Source organism: Oncorhynchus keta, chromosome 17 (assembly GCF_023373465.1).
Source record: "Oncorhynchus keta strain PuntledgeMale-10-30-2019 chromosome 17, Oket_V2, whole genome shotgun sequence".
Taxonomy (NCBI): Eukaryota; Metazoa; Chordata; class Actinopteri; order Salmoniformes; family Salmonidae; genus Oncorhynchus; species Oncorhynchus keta.
Genome location: NC_068437.1, coordinates 23,814,899 through 23,837,084, shown reverse-complemented (window position 1 = coordinate 23,837,084; position 22,186 = coordinate 23,814,899). Strand labels below are relative to the sequence as shown.

At 44.7% G+C, this 22,186-nt stretch overlaps 1 protein-coding gene across 3 annotated transcripts in view; it reads left to right on the top strand.

Annotated features, from left to right (window-relative positions):
* LOC118396663 (breast cancer anti-estrogen resistance protein 1-like) overlaps positions 1–18,217 on the top strand; it is a 166,187-nt gene extending 147,970 nt beyond the window's left edge. For 2 of the 3 annotated variants that reach the window (XM_035790986.2, XM_035790985.2), the window contains exons 3-7: positions 6,032–6,187; positions 12,423–12,527; positions 12,751–13,965; positions 15,076–15,159; positions 16,390–18,217. In XM_035790986.2, coding sequence (XP_035646879.1) covers positions 6,032–6,187; positions 12,423–12,527; positions 12,751–13,965; positions 15,076–15,159; positions 16,390–16,905 — 2,076 coding nt within the window. In that variant the 3' untranslated portion in view covers positions 16,906–18,217. The remainder of the gene's footprint in view (positions 1–6,031; positions 6,188–12,422; positions 12,528–12,750; positions 13,966–15,075; positions 15,160–16,389) is intronic. The other variant, XM_035790987.2, reaches the window with a different exon arrangement.
* The last annotated feature ends 3,969 nt before the right edge of the window (positions 18,218–22,186 follow it).

Genomic DNA, 22,186 nt, shown 5'->3' with positions numbered 1-22,186 from the left:
CTCTAAAACAACGTTGGAGGTTGCTTATGGTAGAGAAATTAACATTAAATTCTCCTGCAACAGCCCAAGTGGACATTCCTGCAGTCAGTGTGCCAATTGCACTCTCCCTCAACTTGAGAGATATTGTGTTGTGTGACAAAGTACCAGTGACTCGCTCAGTAGGGAAGTGGTCAGATGACGCGGATGCTACACTACAGGACTGTTTTTTTCTAGCACAGACTGGAATATGTTCCAAGATTCATCCAATGGCATTGAGGAATATATCACCTCAGTCACAGGCGTCATCAATAAGTACATTGACGACATTGTCCCCACAGTGACTTTACGTACATATCCCAACCAGAAGCCATGGATTACAGGCAACATCCGCACCGAGCTAAAAGCTAGAGCTGCAGCTTTCAAGGAGTGGGACACTAATCCGGACGCTTATAAGAAATCTTGCTATGCCCTTAGGCGAACCATCAAACAGGCAAACTGTCAATACAGGACTAAAATTGAATCCTACTACACCGGCTCGACGCTCGTCGGATGTGGCAGGGCTTGCAAACTATTACGGACTACAAAGGGAAATCCAACCGCGAGCTGCCCAGTGACGCGAGCCTACCAGATGAGCTAAATGCTTTTTATGCTCTCTTCGAGGCAAACAACACTGAAGCATGCATGAGAGCATCAGCTGTTCCGGACGTGTGATAACGCTCTCCGTAGTAAGCATTTCATGGTAAGGTCTACAATTGTGTGTATTCGGCGCATGTGAAAAATACAATTTGATTTGATTTGATTTTAGAGTGACTGAGGACTAATCTTAAGCTTCATAATGAAAAATTATATGGCAGGTGTAATGAAGAATGTGATTTTCTTTTTCTCATAACATATTGCACAAGTTGCTACTCATATACACTACCATTCAAAAGTTTGGCCTTGTTTTTGAAAGAAAAGCACATTTTGTTGTCCATTGAAATAACATAAAATTGATCAGAAATACAGTGTAGACATTGTTAATGTTGTAAATGACTATTGTAGCTGGAAACGGCAGATTTTTTATGGAATATCTACATAGGCGTACAGAGGCCCATTATCAGCAACCATCACTCCTGTGTTCCAATGTCACATTGTGTTAACTAATCCAAGTTTATTCAAGTCTGTATAGTTAGTATCAGTGAAGTTTTTGTATTGTATAGTATAGTGTTTTTTAGGGGTTCTGGCTTGGCTGTATCTAATCCAGTGTCTATCAGTCAGACTGGAGAAATCCACTTCCTCTGTCACTGTGTCATGCTAATCACGGCCCTTTGATCCTGGTCCTCATCAACTGAACACTAACATGCATCTGCATGGGCTCCAATGCTTCCTTTGTCGGCCAGGCTGAGATATTGACGGCCTATAGGGAGCAGTCCCTCCCCTCTTTCCTCAATGGGGTGTCCAGAGGGGATGTGGGGTGTCTGGCAGTGAGGGGATCAGCTAGAGAGAAGGGGGGATGGGACCAGGGGAACCTGTCAGAACTCTGTGAAGTTATCGCCTCTGAAACCCATAGTGAGCTAGGCATGGCTGCTTCAGTGACGTCTAGAGATCTCCTCAGCTTGCTTCTTCATGTTTAGTTTTGCCCTTGTCTGGCACTGAGAAGAGACAGGCTAGCAGACACGACCAGAACCACACACCCTTACTGTAGCCTAGGCTCCAGAGGAAAGGACCAGGGATCCTTTCAGTTTTTTTGGAAATGGGATTGACTGCGCTCGTGTGTGTGTTTACTCATAACCCCAAATCCCGCGGTTATATCCGCTGGGCGGGCGGGATTAGGGTCATGAAATATTGTGTGGATGAAGGGCGGGTGTGTGGGTGGGTGGCGGGCAGGTTGAATTAAGAGAAAACAATGCATGAAAAAATCCATACATGTATAATTTTTGTGCAATTCATATCTATAGGCTACATTGAGGTTTTTCTGTCATCTTTTTTTTCTGCAATTAGTGTGTACGCCTAGCTGTACGTGTGCCAAATACACACCAATCGCCAAATATTATATCCACTGAGGCAAAAATGACACTAAACAGAGAACAAACAGTACAGTGCATTTTCTATATGTATCACATAGACAGTACTAGTCAAAAGTTTGGACACACCTACTCATTCAAGGGTTTTCTTAATTTTTTTGAACGTTCTACATTGTAGAATAATTGTGAAGACATCACAACTGTTAAACAAATGAAAATATATTTTATAGTTTAGATTCTTCAAAGTAGCCACCCTCTACCATGATGACAGCTTTGCACACTCTTGGCATTCTCTCAACCAGCATCACCTGGAATGCTTTTCCAACAGTCTTGAAGGAGTTCCCACATATGCTGAGCACTTGTTGGCTGCTTTTCCTTCACTCTGCAGTCCAACTCATTCATCCCAAACCATCTCAATTGGCTTGAGGTCAGGTGATTGTGGAGGCCAGGTCATCTGATGCAGCACTCCATCACTCTCCTTATTTGTCAAATAGCCCTTACACAGCCTGGAGGTGTTGAGTCTTCGTCCTGTTGAAAAACAAATGATAGTCCCACTAAGTGTGAACCAGATGGGATGGGCATATCGCAGCAGAATGCTGTGGTAGCCGTGCTGGTTAAGTGTGCCTTGAATTCTAAATAAATCACCGACATTGTCACCAGCATAGCACCCCCACACATCACACTGCCTCCTCAATGCTTCATGGTAGGAACCACACATGTTCACCTAATCTGCCTCTCACAAAGACACGGTGGTTGGAACCAAAAATCTCAAATTTGGACTCATCAGACCAAAGGACAGATTTCCACCGGTCTAATGTCTATTGCTCATGTTTCTTGGCCCAAGCAAGTCTCTTCTTCTTATTGGTGTCCTTTAATAGCCGTTTCTTTGCAGCAATTCAACCATGAAGGCCTGATTCATGCAGACTCCTATGAACAGTGATGTTGAGATACGCGTCTGTTACTTGAACTCTGTGAAGCATTTATTTGGGCTGGTAATTTCTGAGACTGGTAACTCTAATGAACCTATCCTCTGCAGAAGAGGTAACTCTGGGTCTTCATTTCCTGTGGCGGACCTCATGAGAGCCAGTTTCATCATATCGCTTGATGGTTTTTGCGACTGCACTTGAAGAAACTTTCAAAGTTCTTGAAATGTGTCGGATTGACTGACCTTCATGTCTTAAAGTAATGATGGACGGCCATTTCTCTTTGTTTATTTGAGCTGTTCTTACCATAATGTGGACTTGGTCTTTTACCAAATAGGGCTGTCTTCTGTATACCACCCCTACCTTGTCACAACACAATTGATTGGCTCAAACGTATTAAGAAGGAAAGGAATTCCACATATTAACTTTTAACAAGGCACACCTGTTAATTGAAATGCATTCCACGTGACTACCTCATGAAGCTGGTTGAGAGAATGCATAGAGTGTGAAAAGCTGTCATCAAGGCAAAGGGTGTCTAATTTGAAGAATTTTAAATGTAACATATATTTTGATTTGTTTAACACTTTCTTGGTTACTACATGATTCCATATGTGTTATTTCATAGTCTTGATGTCTTAACTAATATTCTACAATGTAGAAAATAGTCAAAATAAAGAAAAACCCATGAATGAGTAGGTGTGTCCAAACTTTCGACTGGTACTGTAGTTGGGAGGTTGCAAATGGTTTATTACCACTGGTGTGTGTGCAGGCATGTGTGTGTGATTGGACTGCTATTTTCCTCTCCCATCAGTAGTGAAGGCAGCAGCAGCAGTGTATCTGCAGCTGGGAGTAGATAATCAGAGATTTCCCCAGTGCCCTGATTGGGAGAGAGATAACAACATTCCTTATCTGTGTGATTCCATAGCCCTTGCCTGCAGGAGATCGATAGCAGGGCCAGATTAAAGGAAGTGAGAGGAGAGGAGAAAGACACACACACACACACAGCCAGAGGTGCTCAGATAGACTTCCAAGGAGCACTGATGCAGGACATTATGTGGTGGTGACATGACATGATATGGTCCTGATAGGAAGTGCTAATGATTTGATTTTCAATATCCTGTGATGTATTTAATACTAAATCTGAGTACTAGTTTGGATGGACGCGTATGTTCCAGTTACTGTCTCTGTATTGAGAGCAGCCAGTGTGCTGTTATCAGTCAGTCTGTTTTCATTTCCCAGGCCCAGACAGTTGACATAACACTGAGACTATAATACTGTGGGTAAATAGGCAGACAATAGGACAGGCGTTGTTCCCACACTGACCTGCCAAGACCTCCATTCTGTTTTTACTGCCTCTGGGGTTAATTCAGACCCTGACTCTGTTACAGGCTGTTTTGGCTCCTCACTGTGGGTCAGGGGAATTTCATTAAGATTGAGTCTTGAGTGGATATAATGTGTTCTCTACTGTTATCCTCTATGGCTGGGATCATCAACTAGATTCAGCCGTGGGACAATTTTTTCTTGAGTGGAAGGTCAGGGGGCCGGAACATAATTACCAATTAGTAGTAGACTGCAAATTGACTGCAATAAGCCCAAACAAATGGAATATTTCACTAAAACATTATAATTTCAAACCTTGCTTACATTTGTACGTGATCACGTACACTGAATGTTCATTGCAATTGGAACACCTGCTCTTTCCATGACATAGACTGACCAGGTGAATCAAGGTGAAAGCTATGATCCCTTATTAATGTCATTTGTTAAATCAGGTTAAAGAAGGATTTTTAAGCCTTGAGACAATTGAGACATTGATTGTGTATGTGTGCCATTCAGAGGGTAAATAGCCAGGACAAAAGATTTAGGTGCCAGGCACAATGGTTTGAGTGTGTCAAGAACTGCAACATTGCTGGGTTTTTCACATTCAACAGATTCCCATGTGTATCAAGAACACTTTGAGCACTTTGAACACCGTATAGAGTCCATACCCAGATGAATTGAGACTGTTCTGAAGGCGAAGGGGGGTGTTCTATTGTTTGTACAGTCAGCGTATATCTCTCTGTTATGTGTGGAAATACTTTGGAACAGAAGAACATTGAAATCACTTGGAGCTGATTTGCTGGTGTTTTTACACTCTTTTATAAAGTACAGTTGAAGTAGGAAGTTTACATACACTTAGGTTGGAGTCATAAAAACACGGTTTTCAACCACTCCACAAATTTTGTGTTAATTTCTTGTTATAGTTTTAGCAAGTTGGTTAGGACATCTACTTTGTGCATGACACAAGTAATTTTTCCAACAATTGTTTACAGACAGATTATTTCACTTATAATTCACTGTATCACAATTCCAGTGGGTCAGAAGTTTACATATACTAAGACTGGTTTGCTGCAGGAGGGGCTGGTGCACTTCACAAAATAGATGGCATTACGAGGGAGGAAAATTATGTGGATATATTGAAGCAACATCTCAAGACATCAGTCAGGAAGTTAAAACTTGGTCGCAAATGGGTCTTCCAAATGGACAGTGACCCCAAGCATACTTCCAAAGTTGTGGCAAAATGACTTAAGGACAACAAAGTCAAGCTATTGGAGTGGCCATCACAAAGCCCTGACCTCAATCCTATAGAAAAATTGTGGGCAGAACTGAAAAAGTGTGTGTGAGCAAGGAGGCCTACAAACCTGACTTGGAGGAATGGGTCAAAATTCACCCAACTTATTGTGGGACGCTTGTGGAAGGCTACCCGAAATGTTTGACCCAAGTAAAACAATTTAAAGGCAATGCTACCAAATACTAATTGAGTGTATGTACACTTCTGACCCACTGGGAATGTGATGAAACACATAAAAGTTGAAATAAATAATTCTCTCTAATATTATTCTGACGTTTCACATTCTTAAAATAAAGTGGTGATCCTAACTGACCTAAAACAGGGCATTTTTACTAGGATTGAATGCCAGGAATTGTGAAAAACTGAGTTTAAATGTATTAGGCTAAGGTGTATGTAAACTTCAGACTTCAACTGTACATAAGATTTAAAGATGCATCAATTTGCTAGAATCTTATAATTATAATCTTATACCATTTCACTAACCTCATGCCTCTCTCGCTCTCGCTCTCCGTCAGGTGGTGGTGCCGACGCGGGTGGGCCAGGTGTATGTGTATGACATGGGAAAATCGGAGCAGGATGAGTATGACGTCCCTCCCAGACACATGCCTCCCTCCCAGCAGTCACAGGATATTTATGACGTTCCCCCAACCCGCGCCCAGTACAGCCAACAGGTGAGGAGTCAGCTAGTCTCTCTCTCTGTCTCTGTCTGTCTCTGTCTCTGTCTCTCTCTCTCTCTCCCCATTTCCCTCTCAATTTCAATTAAATTTGCTTTATTGCCATGATGTAACAATGTACATATTGCCAAAGCTTACTTTTGATATTTACAATATGAAAATAATAAGAATCAAAATTGTCAACAGGACAACAGTAACAACTATAACCATTGAACAATAACAATAAGTATACAGTAGAGGACATGTGCAGGTTGATTGGTCTGTCAGATACTGTCCCTCATCTTATGGCAGGCAGCAATGTTGTGCGCTGCCAACCCACAGCTCTCTGCGTCCTCCCCCAACAGGACGGGTAGCCTACTCTCAGAGGTCTTTGAAACCTTGAATAAGGGTTTCAAATTTGGGGAAATGACAGTCTCTAATTATTTTATATTTTTGACATTTTGTTAAAAATGCAGCTCCATCTCATGTTCTGCTGTTGTGCAGTGGTTGCACAGCCTTTCCTCTACAGGGAGCCAGGTTTTACTGTGTCTATCCTTCTCAATGGCAAGTCTGTGCTCACTGAGCCTGTACTTTGTCAACGTTTTTCTCGGGTTCTGGTCAAATTGTTTGCCGTGGTGTACTGTCGATTTAGGGCAAGATAACACTGCATTTTTCTTTGTGCTTGTGTTTCCCAATAACTGATTGTGTTGTAATTTGTTTAATTCTGATTGATTGGATGTTCTGGTCCTGAGGCTTCAGTGTGTTAGTAGAACAGGTTTGTGAACTCAGCCCCAGGACCAGCTGGATGAGGGGACTCTTTTCTTTGCTCAGCTCTTGGCATTGCAGGGCTTGGTAATAATATGAGAGGGGGTCACTGTATTTTAAATGTTTCCAAAACTGAATTGCTCTTTTTGGAGTTTTTATTATTAGTGGATATTGGCCTAATTCTGCCCTACATGCATTGTTTGTAGTTTTCCTCTGGACGTGTAGGAGAATCTTACAGAACTCTGCATGCAGGGTTTCAATGGGGTGTTTGCAAGTGGACCCCACACCTCGCTGCCATAAAGTACAATCGGTTCAATGACACATTTAATTCGTTTTGGCCAAATTTCAATTTGAATTTGTTTTTTAATGGCGTAGAATGTCCTGTATGGTTTCTCTCTCAGTTCATTCACTGCCTCATCTCTCTCTCTCTCTCTCTCTCTCTCTCTCTCTCTCTCTCTCTCTCTCTCTCTCTCTCTCTCTCTCGCTCTCTCTCGCTCTCTCTCTCGCTCTCTCTCGCTCTCTCTCGCTCTCTCCCTCTCACCTGTATTTATGTTCAAATGCTGCACTCTCCAGCTTCTCTAGTATACAGTAATACATACAGACACAAATCACTGAAGATACCATTTCTCATCTTCCACATCATCAGCAATTGAGCCACACTAGTCTTGACCTCTTACCCTTGACCACTCCAGTGATGGTGGTGTCCTGTGTATGAGAGGGGGTGTAGTATTCATGTCCTCTCACTGTCCTGCCTCGCCACTTATTGTCTCTGATGTCACTGAAGTAATTTCGTCCCCTCCACAAGATGGATGGCTATTTTTCCTCTCTGCTGGCTTAGACACACTTCCTGACTCGAATGGTCGTCTTTCTACGAAGTGTCTCATTAACCTCTCATTAATATCTGATGTATTGGGAATATTAAACCTCTCTCTCTCTCTCTCTCTCTCTCTCTCTTCCTCTCTCTGTCTCTCTCTCCCTCTCGCTCCCCCTCTCTCCCCCTCTCTGTCTCTCTCTCCCTCTCTGTGTCTCTCTCTCTCCCTCTCTGCCTCTCTCTGTCTCTCTCCCTATCTCTCTCTGTCTCTCTCTCCCTCTCTCTCTCTGTCTCTCTCTCTCTCTGTCCCTCTCTCCCTCTATCTCTGTCTCTCTCTTTGTCTCTCTCTCTGTCCTTCTCTGTATCTCTCTCTGTCCCTCTCTCCCTCTCTCCCTCTCTCCCTCTCTCTCTGTCTCTCTCTCTCTCTCTCTGTCTCTCTCTCTCCCTCTCTCTCTGTCTCTCTCTCTCTCTGTCCCTCTCTCCCTCTCTCTCTCTCTCTCTCTCTCTCTCTCTCTCTCTCTCCCTCTCTCTGTCCCTCTCTCTCTCTCTCTCTGTATCTCTCTCTGTCCCTCTCTCCCTCTCTCTCTGTCTCTCTCTCTGTCTCTCTCTCTGTCCCTCTCTCCCTCTCTCTCTCCCTCTCTCCCTCTCTGTCCCTCTCTCCCTCTCTCTCTGTCTATCTCTCTGTCCCTCTCTCCCCTCTCTCTCCCTCTCTCTCTCTGTCTCTCTCTCTGTCTCTCTTTCTCACTCTCTTTGTGTGTTTAAACCCACGGCAGCTCTGGGATTCCACATTTATTTTTAGAGGAGGTCATACATTACTAGCAGGGGAAGTAGATATTTCATTGTCTGGAGGCGTTAGAAAAAGGTTGTATTTTTCCACAAAGCACAGTAAGCAGCGTGTCCTGAGCTGCATGCGCTCTGGATCGGAAGGTGAACCCACTTCCTGTGTCATCCATCCTCACTCACACACACACACAGACAGACAGACAGACAGACAGACAGACAGACAGACAGACAGACAGACAGACAGACAGACAGACAGACAGACAGACAGACAGACAGACAGACAGACAGACAGACAGACAGACAGACAGACAGACTGATGGAAATGAGGGAAAGAGAACCAGCTGGAGGGAGGAGAGAATGAGGGAAAGAGAACCAGTTGGAGGGAGGAGAGAATGAGGGAAAGAGAACCCGCTGGAGGGTGGAGAGAATGAGGGAAAGAGAACCAGCTGGAGGGAGGAGAGAATGAGGGAAAGAGAACCAGTTGGAGGGAGGAGAGAATGAGGGAAAGAGAACCAGCTGGAGGGTGGAGAGAATGAGGGAAAGAGAACCAGCTGGAGGGAGGAGAGAATGAGGGAAAGAGAACCAGCTGGAGGGAGGAGAGAATGAGGGAAAGAGAACCCGCTGGAGGGTGGAGAGAATGAGGGAAAGAGAACCAGCTGGAGGGAGGAGAGAATGAGGGAAAGAGAACCAGCTGGAGGGAGGAGAGAATGAGGGAAAGAGAACCAGTTGGAGGGAGGAGAGAATGAGGGAAAGAGAACCAGTTGGAGGGAGGAGAGAATGAGGGAAAGAGAACCAGCTGGAGGGAGGAGAGAATGAGGGAAAGAGAACCAGCTGGAGGGAGGAGAGAATGAGGGAAAGAGAACCAGCTGGGGAGAGGAGAGAATGAGGGAAAGAGAACCAGTTGGAGGGAGGAGAGAATGAGGGAAAGAGAACCAGCTGGAGGGAGGAGAGAATGAGGGAAAGAGAGGAAAAGCTGTTTGACAGCGTCAGAAAGAGTATAGTGCTGGGACTGGAGGGATATCATTGCATTCAAGTTCAGATAGCAGGCCAAAGATCAGTCAGTGGGTTCTGTGGACAATCCAATGGTCCCTGGCTTTGGTTTTCTGCTGAAAGGAGTAACACAACCATCTCATTTTCACTCCAAACTGTCTGCGATCAGATCAGTGTACCCACTGAATACCAACTCCAAACAACATCGCATGAATTCAAGATTCTGACAAAGTGTTTTGGCAAGGTGCCCAATGGTTGTGAAGGTGGATTTGGTATTCATACTGTAGTCCCTCTTGCCTCCTCCCTCTGTCACTCTAATTCCCCAAAGGCCCGGGGAACAGATTGTATCACATTGTTTGTGCAGAATTATAATTGCTAATCTGTTTGTTTGGGGACAGTCACATGGCGAGAGATGGGAGTGCAATTTTCTGTGTGTTATTAGGGGTTCAGGATTGGATGGAGGAGTTGGCTTGTCAGTCTGCTGCTGTTTGCTGTCAGGTCATAGAGAAACAAGGATGAAGTTGAATCTTAGATACCACTTACTCTGTTCCTCCTCAGGTGCAATGCTCATTGACAACCAGCTAGCAGATAATCCTGCCTCAGCATCATAAACTTTAGAGAGTGTCTCTTGTCAGACCCTGGAAGTAGATTGGGTTGTGTGTTTGTGAATGTGAATGTACGTGTGTATCACACACACATGGTGCATCAATCTGATGTTTATTATCAACAAAGATATTTTTAATACAGCCAATAACCTAAAGCTATAGCTTTAAACTGCCCTCAAAAACTCATTACCAATCTCATTGACTTGGTGACTTCCATCATCACCTATATATACTGAACAAAAATATAAACGCATGTAAAGTGTTGGTCCCATGTTTCATGAGCTGAAATATAATATCCCAGAAATATTCCATATACAGAAACATTTTATTTCTCTAAACATATGTGCAGAAATTTTTTTTCATCCCTGTTAGTGAGCATTTTTCCTTTGCCAATATAATCAAATTTGATTACCATCCATCCATGGCACATCAAGAAGCTGATTAAACTGCATCTTCATTGCACAGGTGCACCTTGTTCTGGGAACAATAAAATAGCACTCTAAAATGTGCTGTTTTGTCACACAACACAATGCCACAGATGTATCAAGTTTTGAGAGAGCGTGCAATTGGCATGCTGTGTCACGTGTGCTCCCTCTGCGGCCTCTAGGTCACCAAGCTGCTCATTAAGGTAGTCCTAAAGGTTTTTAGGGTGTGTCTTTTAAGTGTTTGGACTGCAGCCACTGACTTGTTTTCTGGTCCACACACTTGTTTAAAGGTATCTGTGACCAACAGATGCATGTCTGTATTCCAGTCATGTGAAATCCATAGATTAGGGCCTAATGGATGAATTTAATTAACTGATTTCCTCATATGAACTGTAACTCAGTAAAATCTTTGAAATTGTTGCATGTTTATATTTTTGTTCAGTGTAGTTGTGAAATACTCTACTAATCAAAGCTGTGAAAGTAGTGTGCAAAACAACAGAGGTTTCATGGGCTGGAGAGAGAGAGAGAGACAGGACTGTGGCTGCTGCAGGGCAGTGTGTTCCAGAAGTTTACTCATACAAGACTGACGGCAAAGTTAATTCCCTTGCCGCTGCTCCAGGCTGAAGTGCATTATGGGATTGTATTGACTTTAACAGTGCCTTAGAAAAGAGTGTTTTTGCAATAGGCATCCTCTCAACACACATTCTGCAGCATTGTTGCAGAAATATCTCCACATTATTTTGAATGTTGCATTTTGTGGGCATCACACACATATCCTTATAGTTTTCATACATGTCCTACCGTGGAGAATGCATGCACAACTTTGCCTGCCTACATATCCACATTGCTCCGGGCCAACTGACGTTTTTTCTCCACGATGAGTCTGGATTTGCCTCCCTCCCATATGATTTCTAGAATGTAAACACATTCTGACTGTTTTGATTGGTCCCAGAAACTGATGGGTTGGGCCAGAGCCGGCTTACATGATACTCTGAATGGTTAGATTTTTTGGAGACCATCCAATCGCTGATCAATTTGTTTTGTACGGTGCCCCTCATTTTGAAGTCAAACAACGACTTTAGGATGTCAGTTTCAGAATGAATGTCGCGATCGCTAGAGCAGCGGAAATCAATTCAGGGGGAGTCGTCAGGCAAGGCACAACTGACCAGTGTCACAGAGGTTTAGTCAGAACAGAGTTAGCACTGAGGTTAAGGTCTCTGCTGTATAAGAGATTCTCTTCAGTTGTTTCCAACTTTGGTCATGCTCCAGTCCATCCAGCTCCCTGTGTGCGTGTCAGGGCAGTCCCAGACAGGATGTGTGTCCTCTGTGTAGGAGTGGGAGAGATGGTCCTCATGTTGTGTGTGCCAGTGCCCTCACTGACCCCCTCTCAGCCTGCAGCCTCAATAATGCCTCCCTCCCTCCCCCCTTGTAGGGAAGGCAGTGGAGAAAAGAGGGGCCCCAGGGAGAGACGAGATTAGAGGACAAAGTGGGCAGAGTGTCTGGGTCCCTCCCGCCCTCCCCACCTCCTCCACATTAATCCAGCACGCCCTCAGAAGCTTGATTTAATTTGTTCCTCCCTTTTTAATATGCTCAGAAATTAAGTCTGCTGCAGCTGTAACTGAGCTCTCATTGCTGATTGTATATTTATGTGCATATCTGTATGTGTGCAAGTATGAACGTGTGTGTGTGTGTGTGTGTGTGTGTGTGTGTGTGTGTGTGTGTGTGTGTGTGTGTGTGTGTGTGTGTGTGTGTGTGTGTGTGTGTGTGTGTGTGTGTGTGTGTGTATATATATATCTGATGTGTGTTAAAAATTTAAATTGTTCTTTATTGTGGGGTGTGTGTGTTTTATCTCTCTGCGCCCCTCCCCCATCCAGGTGTATGACACACCCCCAATGGCGGTGAAAGGCCCCCCCAGTGGTCAAGACATCTATGACACACCCCCCAGTGTGGACAAGAGCCAACTGCTCTCTCAGCAAACGGTGAGGCTGCAGCTACTGCACCACTAACACATCCTCTCTGTCTGTTGTTGTCGTAGAGGAGGGACACAGGGGGATACTCATCAGTCACAGTGAACTTTACCATCTGTACTTGATAGGTGGTGTCTTCTCCTTATCAGAATGTGTGTTTGACATCATTATGATGTCCTATGGCAGTGAGGTTAAGTACAGTGTGTGTTTGACGTTTCCTCTGTCTCCCTCCCAGGTGTACGACTTCCCCCCCTCCGTCAGCAAGGATGTTCCAGACGCTCCTATCAGGGAGGAGACCTATGACGTGCCCCCCCACTTTGCCAAGCTGAAGAGTCTGGAGAGCCAGAACCAGGGCTATCTGATCCCCGGTGGGCCTGAGCCCCCCATCCCTGAAGATGTGTACGATATCCCTCCCCCTCCCCTCACCGGAAAGCACCACCCAGACGCCCACCTGGGTCAGGAGATCTACGACATCCCCGCCAGTCTGAGGAAGGGTGGACTCCATGACCCCCAGGATGTGTACGATTTCCCCCGCGAGCGGCCTGCAGGCGAGGACTCCATCTATGACATCCCCCCTCAGGTGGTGCGAGATGCGGGCGCCACAGAGGAGCTGACGGTCAGCTTCAAACGCCTGTCTGCCTCCAGCACGGGCAGCACCCGCAGCAACCTGTCCACCTCCTCTCTGGACATGGTGCCAGTCAGGGAGTCGGCGGTGCCCAGCCAGTCCGGCCCAGGGAAACTGTTGATCCTGGATCTAGATCAGGCCATGGAGCGCCTCTCCCGTCTGCAGCAGGGGGTGGAGGGCTCTGTCTCCCTCCTCATGTCCTTCATCAGTGGGAACTGGCGCAGCACCACCCAGATGGAGGCCAACCTGCCAGCCATCAGGCAGGCGGTGGACAGGATGAGGGTGGCTGTCAGGGACCTACTGGAGTTTGCCAGGGGGGCTGTGGCCAACTCTGCCCAGGCCACTGACCGCACGTTACAGGCCAAGCTGGGCAAGCAGGTGCAGAAGATGGAGGAGGCCTTCCAGGGCCTTGTCAAGTACAGCCAGGCTCTGGATGCTGTGGCCTGGGCCCCTTCTGCCCTGATGACGCCCTCAGCAGGCAGCAGTGGGGATGACCTGGACCGGCTGGTCATGTGTGCCCGGGGTGTGCCTGACGACACCAAACAGCTGGCCTCCTTTCTCCATGGCAACGCCTCGCTGCTCTTCAAAAGGACAAACAAGCAGCAGCAGCTTCCTTTGCCCCCTGTCCCCCATGCCGCTGACCTCATGGGTCAGATGACCAACAACAACATCTCAGCCTATCAGATGGGAGACGGGAGAGCCAACATTCAGTCCCGCCCCCTGCCGTCCCCGCCCAAGCTCACAGCCGAGGAGGAGACCCGTGACCGGCCGTACGAGACCACCGAGGAGGGATGGATGGAGGACTATGACTATGTGCATTTACAGGTAAAACCCCCTCTTATGAATCATCACACATTTATGTCCTCATTTATCAGTAGAGAATTAGTTTGGTGTATATTGGTACTCTGAATCAACAGCACCAGTACTTCCTCATAGCGGTACGGTGGTTCGGAACAATCAGCAGCACTCTACATTAGCCCATGGATTATGTTAAGCATGTCGAGCCATGGTGTCTGTCTGTGTTCAATGATATGCCGGTGTGTGAGATGAGAGAGAGGATAGACTCCCGGATAGATCTCCATTTCCACACCACAGCCAGCAGATCAATGCCCCATACAAGGCTTCCCCATGTGGGCGACACATACTCCCCCGGTGCACTGCTTCAGGTGTCATCATCAATCATCAATACTACATGTACAGGCGTGTTTCTCTACATACCCATCATACATCATCACCATCTCTGTCCATGCTGCTGTTGCCCTCACGTGCAGCAGTATTGTGGTTGTGAAAATGCAAGAGGAACAGATGATTTTAAGACGATATGATATCATTGTGGGTGGCAGGTAGCCTTGCGGTAAGAGTGTTGAGCCAGTAACCAAAATGTTGCTAGTTCGAAGCCGACAAGGGGAAACGTCTGTCGATGTTCCCTTGAGCAAGGCACTTAACCCTAATTCTCCAGGGTTGCAGTTGATAATGGCAGAGCCTGGCCGTGACCCCACTCTCTGAGTTGGGATATGCAAAAAAACACATTTCCAATTCACTCATACATATTAATACACATTTGTTCATGTGTGAAATAGGAAAAATATAAGCACCCACCAAATTATTATTATCTAAGAGACATTTATATATTCACTGTTTCAGTGCTTTATGTGTGTGTAGCACACTAACATACAAACCCTGGATTCATGTGTCAGCTACCCTCAGGGTAGTGGCAGAGCTGATGTGTGTGGTCTGGTCTGATATGAGCTCATACTGCCCTCTGCTGATTAGGAGAATTATCACACGTTGAGTCAGACGGATCATTTTATATGGGTGATCCTTCTTTGATCCAGTAGAATTAAAATCCCATCCCAGCATTGTCTGAGCGTGTTTGTGTCTATGTGCTTGGAGCAGTAAGTACGTTTACTCTTCTTTCCATCCTTTGGTTTCCAGGGTAAGGAGGAGTTTGAGAAGAATCAGAGGCAATTATTAGAGAAAGGGACCAGACACAACAAAACCACACTGGAACAGCAGCAGGTGAGGATCTGTGGGTCTGTCAGTGAGCGAGTGGATGTGTAAATGACAGGCAGACCAATTCTGATATTTGTTTTACTAATTGGTCTTTTTTTTGCCCGGTTTCCCAAAAGCATCTTAACTTCTTGGCGCACCCATCCCGTTAGCGGGATCATTTTCGTCAACATCCGCTGAATTGCAGAGCGCCAAATTCAAATTAAATTACAAAAAATATTTAATTTTCATTAAATCACAAGTGCAATATAGAAAAACACAGCTTTGCTTGTTGTTAATCCACCTGGCGTGTCAGAGTTCAAAAAAGTTTTACAGCAAAATTCTAAATAGTATCCGTAAAGTTCATAGAAACATGTCAAACGTTTTTATAATCAACCCTCAGGTTGTTTTTACAATAAATAATCAATAATATTTCAGCCGGACCGTAGCTTTTTCAATAGGAGAGAGAGAGAAAATGTCTGCTCCAAGCTGTTGCGCATGCAAAACTCTGCTGGCACCCAGCCATCCACTGACGCGATGTGATCTTTCTCGCTCTCAGAATAAAAGCCTGAAACTATGTCTAAAGACTGTTCACACCATGTGGAAGCCATAGAGAAAGGAATCTGGTTGATATCCCCTTAAATGGAGGGAAGGCATGCAATGGAACAGGGAGATGCGTTTCTCTTAGGCCTTGTTTGAAGAAAATAAATCCTTGTTGGATTTTCCTCAGGTTTTCACCTGCAATATCAGTTCTGTTATACTCACAGACAATATTTTGACCGTTTTGGAAACTTTAGAGTGTTTTCTATCTTAATCTGACAATTATATGCATATTCTAGATTCTGTGCCTGAGAAATAGGCAGTTTCAGTTGGGTACGTTTTTCATCCAAAAATCTAAATACTGCCCCCTACACTCAACAGGTTTAAGGCTAAGTTAATCTTAGAACAATAGGAACTAATGGTTCTAACGATGAACTTAGCCTTAAAATGCTTTTGGGAAACCGGGCCCTGATCTTTTCACATCAGATCTTTTTCAGAGCTGATCTGATTGGTCAAACGATCAATTGGTGAAGAAAATATCAGAATTGGGCTGCTTCTCTAAACGCAGCCTTTTCTCAATAATAAGGGAGTGTTTGGAAGGACATTATATGTGACTGTAGTGTTACATTGGTGTCTCAGAGGCTGAGCTTTCAGTCAGTTCATATGGGATGTTTACAGATCAGGCAGATATTTATTTACTCTCTGTGTTCCCATCTACTGCAGCTGAAACAGTTTGAGCGACTGGAGCAGGAAGTCAGCCGGCCAATCAACAACGATATCTCAGGCTGGACTCCGCCTCCCCACTACCCAACGGCCCAGCGGAGCAAGCTGAGCATGGGTGACCGGCAGCTGCTGCTCTTCTACTCAGAGCAGTGTGAGGCCAACGTCACCACCCTCACCAACGCCATCGACGCCTTCTACTCCTCCATCAACAACAACCAGCCGCCCAAGATCTTTGTGGCTCACAGCAAGTTTGTCATCCTCAGCGCACACAAGCTGGTGTTCATCGGGGACACGCTCTCGCGACAGGCCAAGTCCCCAGAGGTGCGGGCGCATGTGGCCCAGCACAGTAACACGCTGTGTGACAAACTCAAGGACATCGTAGTGAGCACCAAGACTGCAGCGCTGCAGTACCCGTCCCCCGGTGCGGCGCGGGACATGACGGAGAGGGTGAGGGAGCTGGCCGGCTGCACACAGCAGTTCCGCATGGCTCTGGGCCAGCTGGTGGCCATGTGAACCTCCGGTCCTGAGACACTGGCATGGGGAGTCCACACTGGGACACACAGCACCCACACACCCAGTGGGTCACTGTCACAGACACATGGACCCTTCAACCTCCTCTTGTGCTTTTTATTTCAAAAAAGGACAACTATCTGACTGGGCTGGGCCATTGGTTGTAAATGAATCATTGTAAATATTTTAAGTTACTATTAGCCAGAAAAAAAAGTCAAAGAAAATGAACTTCCACTATATATATATATATATATGTTTTTGAGACCTGGGAAACATGATGTAGTTTTTAGACAATGTCCATTATTATTATTGTTGCTATACTGTAATTATTGCTCTGCTTATTATAATTGTTATCATTATTGTTATAATGCGTTGATTAAGGATGTTTACATTTCAAACACATTGTATGTATTACGTAATGCTGTTTTTCATCCCAGATGATCAAATATGGTGGATTTTGTTAAAGTAATGTACTTGTCAGGTGAGCTGTAGGATATGTTGACAGAAAATGAATAGCTTTCCTTGGAGCTGTCAAAGGAGGCTGGGGATCGTGTTGTGAGTGTAAGGCATTCTGGGTAGCGGCTGGGAGGGAGAGGTTTCCCTGACAGTTAATAACATTCTCAGATATACTGCTGTCATGGGACAGGATTCATTTGAGTAGTTCTACATGCTAATTAAAATGCCCCAATTAGAAGACTGTCTTATAATACTATCTCTTCCTTTGAGATAGAAGTCAGAATGAAAAGAACAAACCTGATTTGGAGGTAAAAAATCTAAGGTTAAAAGAAATATGAATTTACATATTTTTTTCTGCATTACAACTTCCCTTGTTCTTCAAAAGCACAAGGCTTTATCCGTCTGTCTGCTGCTCCTAGAGTGCTTGTTGTATCACCCACACTCTCCCAGACTCTCATAGTCCTGCATGCTCTCTGTGATCTAAAAAGGGTTGGTTTGGACTCCTCTGTGGCTCCACTGTGTTCCAGACCAGGCTCTCTGCTCACCTCATACAGGAACAACTCTGCTTTCCCTCCCCCTAGCACTTCCTGGACAGCACCACTGCACCCTGCAGGCCAGGGAAACCCGCTATGGGGGTAAAGGTGTGAGAAGTGCATTTAAATCATTATCATACACTCAACACCCTTGTAAATTGATGAGCAAATTTCGGGAGTGGTTGTTTGTGAGCCACATCTCTGCATTTTACCAAATGTATGTGTACACACACACACACACACACACACACACACACACACACACACACACACACACACACACACACACACACACACACACACACACACACACACACACACACACACACACACACACACATAATATTGAAGGTAATGTCTGTTTGCATAACAGTAACCATTCTTGACACTTCAAATGACTTTGCAGCAGCTGTATCATATCCCCACTTCCAATAGCTGTATCAGAGGTATGTGAGTTCAGCTTGGCCAGTGGGTGTGTTTTACTAGTTCTTGAGTCCTGGAGACATCTCCACATGAAGCAGAGGAATCTGCTGCCACTCCAGTTTCCATTGTCCAGTTTTCTAAAAACCTGATTGGCTGTATTCCAAGTATCAGATTACATATTGTACTATAAAGCGCTGCAACATGTTGTTGTGGATATAGTTGAAACCCCTATCAAGTAAAAATAATACCTTGAAAACAAAGCAGACTGGTATTTGTGGTGATGTTATTATGGTCTCAAATCTGTGTTTTAAGATTTGAAATATATATGTTAAGGACATTGCATAACTGGAAAATATATGCTTAATATATTTTCATTAAAAAATAAACTTCAAACCTACTCTCTCTTTAAGAAGCTATGTGCTGTGAGTGAAATTGCATATACTAGACATGCTTAGTTAATTGTAAGATAATTGTACCCCAGTAACTTCAGCACTAACACCAACTCCTGAGAGATATCTGATCTCCTTGTCAAGTGTGTCTCTACTTACCCTGGGGCTCTGTATGCTGGACCGCCATGATTATATATATATTGTTGTACACTAACTCTTGGCAAAGTTCATTACCAGCCTCAGAAATTACAGCTCAAATAAATGCTTCACAGAGTTCAAGTATCAGACACATCTCAACAACAACTGTTCAGAGGAGACTGTGTGAATCAGGCCTTTATGGTCAAATTGCTGCAAAGAAACCAATACTGAAGGACACCAATAAGAAGAAGAGACTTGCTTGGGCCAAGACACATGCGCAATGGACATTAGACCGGTGGAAATCTGTCCTTTGGTCTGATGAGTCCAAATTTGAGATTTTTGATTCCAAACACTGTGTTTTTGTGAGATGCAGAGTAGGTGAACGGATGATCTCTGCATGTGTGGTTCCCACCGTGAAGCATGGAGGAGGAGGTGTGATGGTGTGGGGTGCTTTGCTGGTGATAACTGTCTGTAATTTATTTGGAATTCAAGGCACATTTAACCAGCATGGCTACCACAGCATTCTGTAGCGATTTGCCATCCTATCTGGTTTGCGCTTAGAGGGACTATCATTTGTTTTTCAACAGGACAATGACCCACCACACCTCCAGGCTGCGTAAGGAGTATTTGACCAATAAGGAGAGTGATGGAGTGCTGCATCAGATGACCTGGTCTCCACAATCACCCTACCTCAACCCAACTAAGATGGTTTACGATGAATTGGACTGCAATGTGAAGGAAAAGCAGTCAACAAGTGCTCAGCATATGTGGGAATTTCTTCGACTGTTGGAAAATCATTCCATGTGAAACTGGTTGATAGAATGCCAAGAGTGTGCAAAGCTGTCATCAAGTCAAAGGGTGGCTACTTTGAAGAATCTAAACTATAAAATATAATTAGATTCGTTTAACACTTTTTTTTGGTTACTACATGATTCCATATGTGTTATTTCATAGTTTTGATGTTTTCACTATTATTCGACAATGTAAAAAATAGTCAAAGAAAGAAAAACAATTGAATGAGTAGGTGTGTCCAAACGTTTGACTGGTAAAGATTTTGAGACTGCCAAAAGTTTTGAGAATGACACAGATATAAATTTTCACAAAGTCTGCTGCCTCAATTTGTATGATGGTAATTTGCATATACTCCAGAATGTTATGCAAATTAACTGAATCCCCCAAAAAACATTTCCACAACATTTCAGCCCTGCCTCAAAAGGACCAGCTGACATCATGTCAGTGATTCTCTCGTTAACACAGGTGTGAGTGTTGACGAGGACAAGGCTGGAGATCACTCTGTCATGCTGATTGAGTTCGAATAACAGACTGGAAGCTTCAAAAGGAGGGTGGTGCTTGGAGTCATTGTTCTTCCTCTGTCAACCTCCGCTCCAGACTGCATGTGCTGCAGTAGAAATAGAATGAAAAGAATGGGCGTCCCCATTCAAGTCAATGACGGCATAATGGGTGGACTGGCGGCCATTGCGAGTGTACCCATATGAACAAAGCAGGAAGTGTACCCATCAATATGTGCCGTGATTTGTTGATTCAACTCAACTGACATTACAAAATACATTCCATTGCATGAGCAGTTAACTAGTGGTGGGTTGTCTACTACAAAATAATCGATTGCTTGCCCGTCAACTCCAATTTCTGGGTGTCATGCGTAGTGGAATCGACCCCTAAGATTCAGTATTATTATAACGGTGGAGACTGATTAGGCTAGTTTCCGTAGGCTACTTCAGAGAACACAAACTCGCATCTTTCACAGCAAAGAAAGGTCGAGCTAGCGAAGGAGAGCGAGGGGAAGGGCACAGCCAGACATAGGTAGGCAGGTCGGCCACCAGGAAGTCAGAGCTATGCATCGGTAATCTAAAGCTGTATCTCGCAGTACTGTGTAGGTGTATCTCACAATTTCTTGCATATTTACTAAAGTAGGGGCTATCAATGAGTAGGCTAAGCTACAAACATGCAACAGACACACAGGCATCTTTCATAGTGAAGAGAAAGAGCAGGCGAGCCAGCAAGAGGGGCAGGCAAACAGTCAGAACCGTGCGCATAGGCTATGTCTTGATAATCTGTATCTCGCAATGTTTTGTCTTGAAATACCTCTAATTCACCAAAAGCTTATTCAAGTATAGTTGACAGTCGTGGCCAAAAGTTTTGAGAATGACACAAATATACATTTTCACAAAGTCTGCTGCCCAAGTTTGTATGATGGCAAATTTGCATATACTCCAGAATGTTATGAAGAGTGGTCAGATGAATTGCAATTAATTGCATAGTCCCTCTTTGCCATGCAAATGAACTGAATCCCCCAAAAACATTTCCACTGCATTTCAGCCCTGCCACAAAAGGACCAGCGGACATCATGTCAGTGATTCTCTCGTTAACACGGCTGTGCGTGTTGACAAGGACAAAGCTGGAGATCACACTGTCATGCTGATTGAGTTCGAATAACAGACTGGAAGCTTCAAAAGGAGGGTGGTGCTTGGAATAATTGTTCTTTCTCTGTCAACCATGGTTGCCTGCAAGGAAACACGTGCTGTCATCATTGCTTTGCACAAAAAGGGCTTCACAGGCAAGGATATTGCTGCCAGTAAGATTGCACCGAAATCAACCATTTATCGGATCATCAAGAACTTCAAGGAGAGAGGTTCAATTGTTGTGAAGAAAGCTTCAGAGAGCCCAAGAAAGTCCAGCAAGCGCCAGGACCGTCTCCTAAAGTTGATTCAGCTGCGGGATCAGGGCACCACCAGTACAGAGCTTGCTCAGGAATGGCAGCAGGCAGGTGTGAGTGCATCTGCACGCACAGTGAGGCGAAGACTTTTGGAGGATGGCCTGGTGTCAAGAAGGGAAGCAAAGAAGCCACTTCTCTCCAGGAAAAACATCGGGGACAGACTGATATTCTGCAAAAGGTACAGGGATTGGACTGCTGAGGACTGGGGTAAAGTCATAGTCTTTGATTAATCCCCTTTCGGATGGTTTGGGGCATTCGGAAAAAGCTTGTCCGGAGAAGACAAGGTGAGCGCTACCATCATTCCTGTGTCATGCCAACAGTAAAGCATCCTGAGACCATTCATGTGTGGGGTTGCTTCTCAACCAAGGGAGTGGGCTCACTCACAATTTTGCCTAAGAACACACCCATGAATAAAGAATGGTACCAAACACAACCTCCGAGAGCAACTTCTCCCAACCATCCAGGAACAGTTTGGTGATGAACAATGCCTTTTCCTTGTCATAAGGCAAAGTGATAACTAAGTGGCTCGGGGAACAAAAAATGTATATTTTGGGTCCATTGCCAGGAAACTCTGCAGACCTTAATCCCATTGAGAACTTGTGGTCAATCCT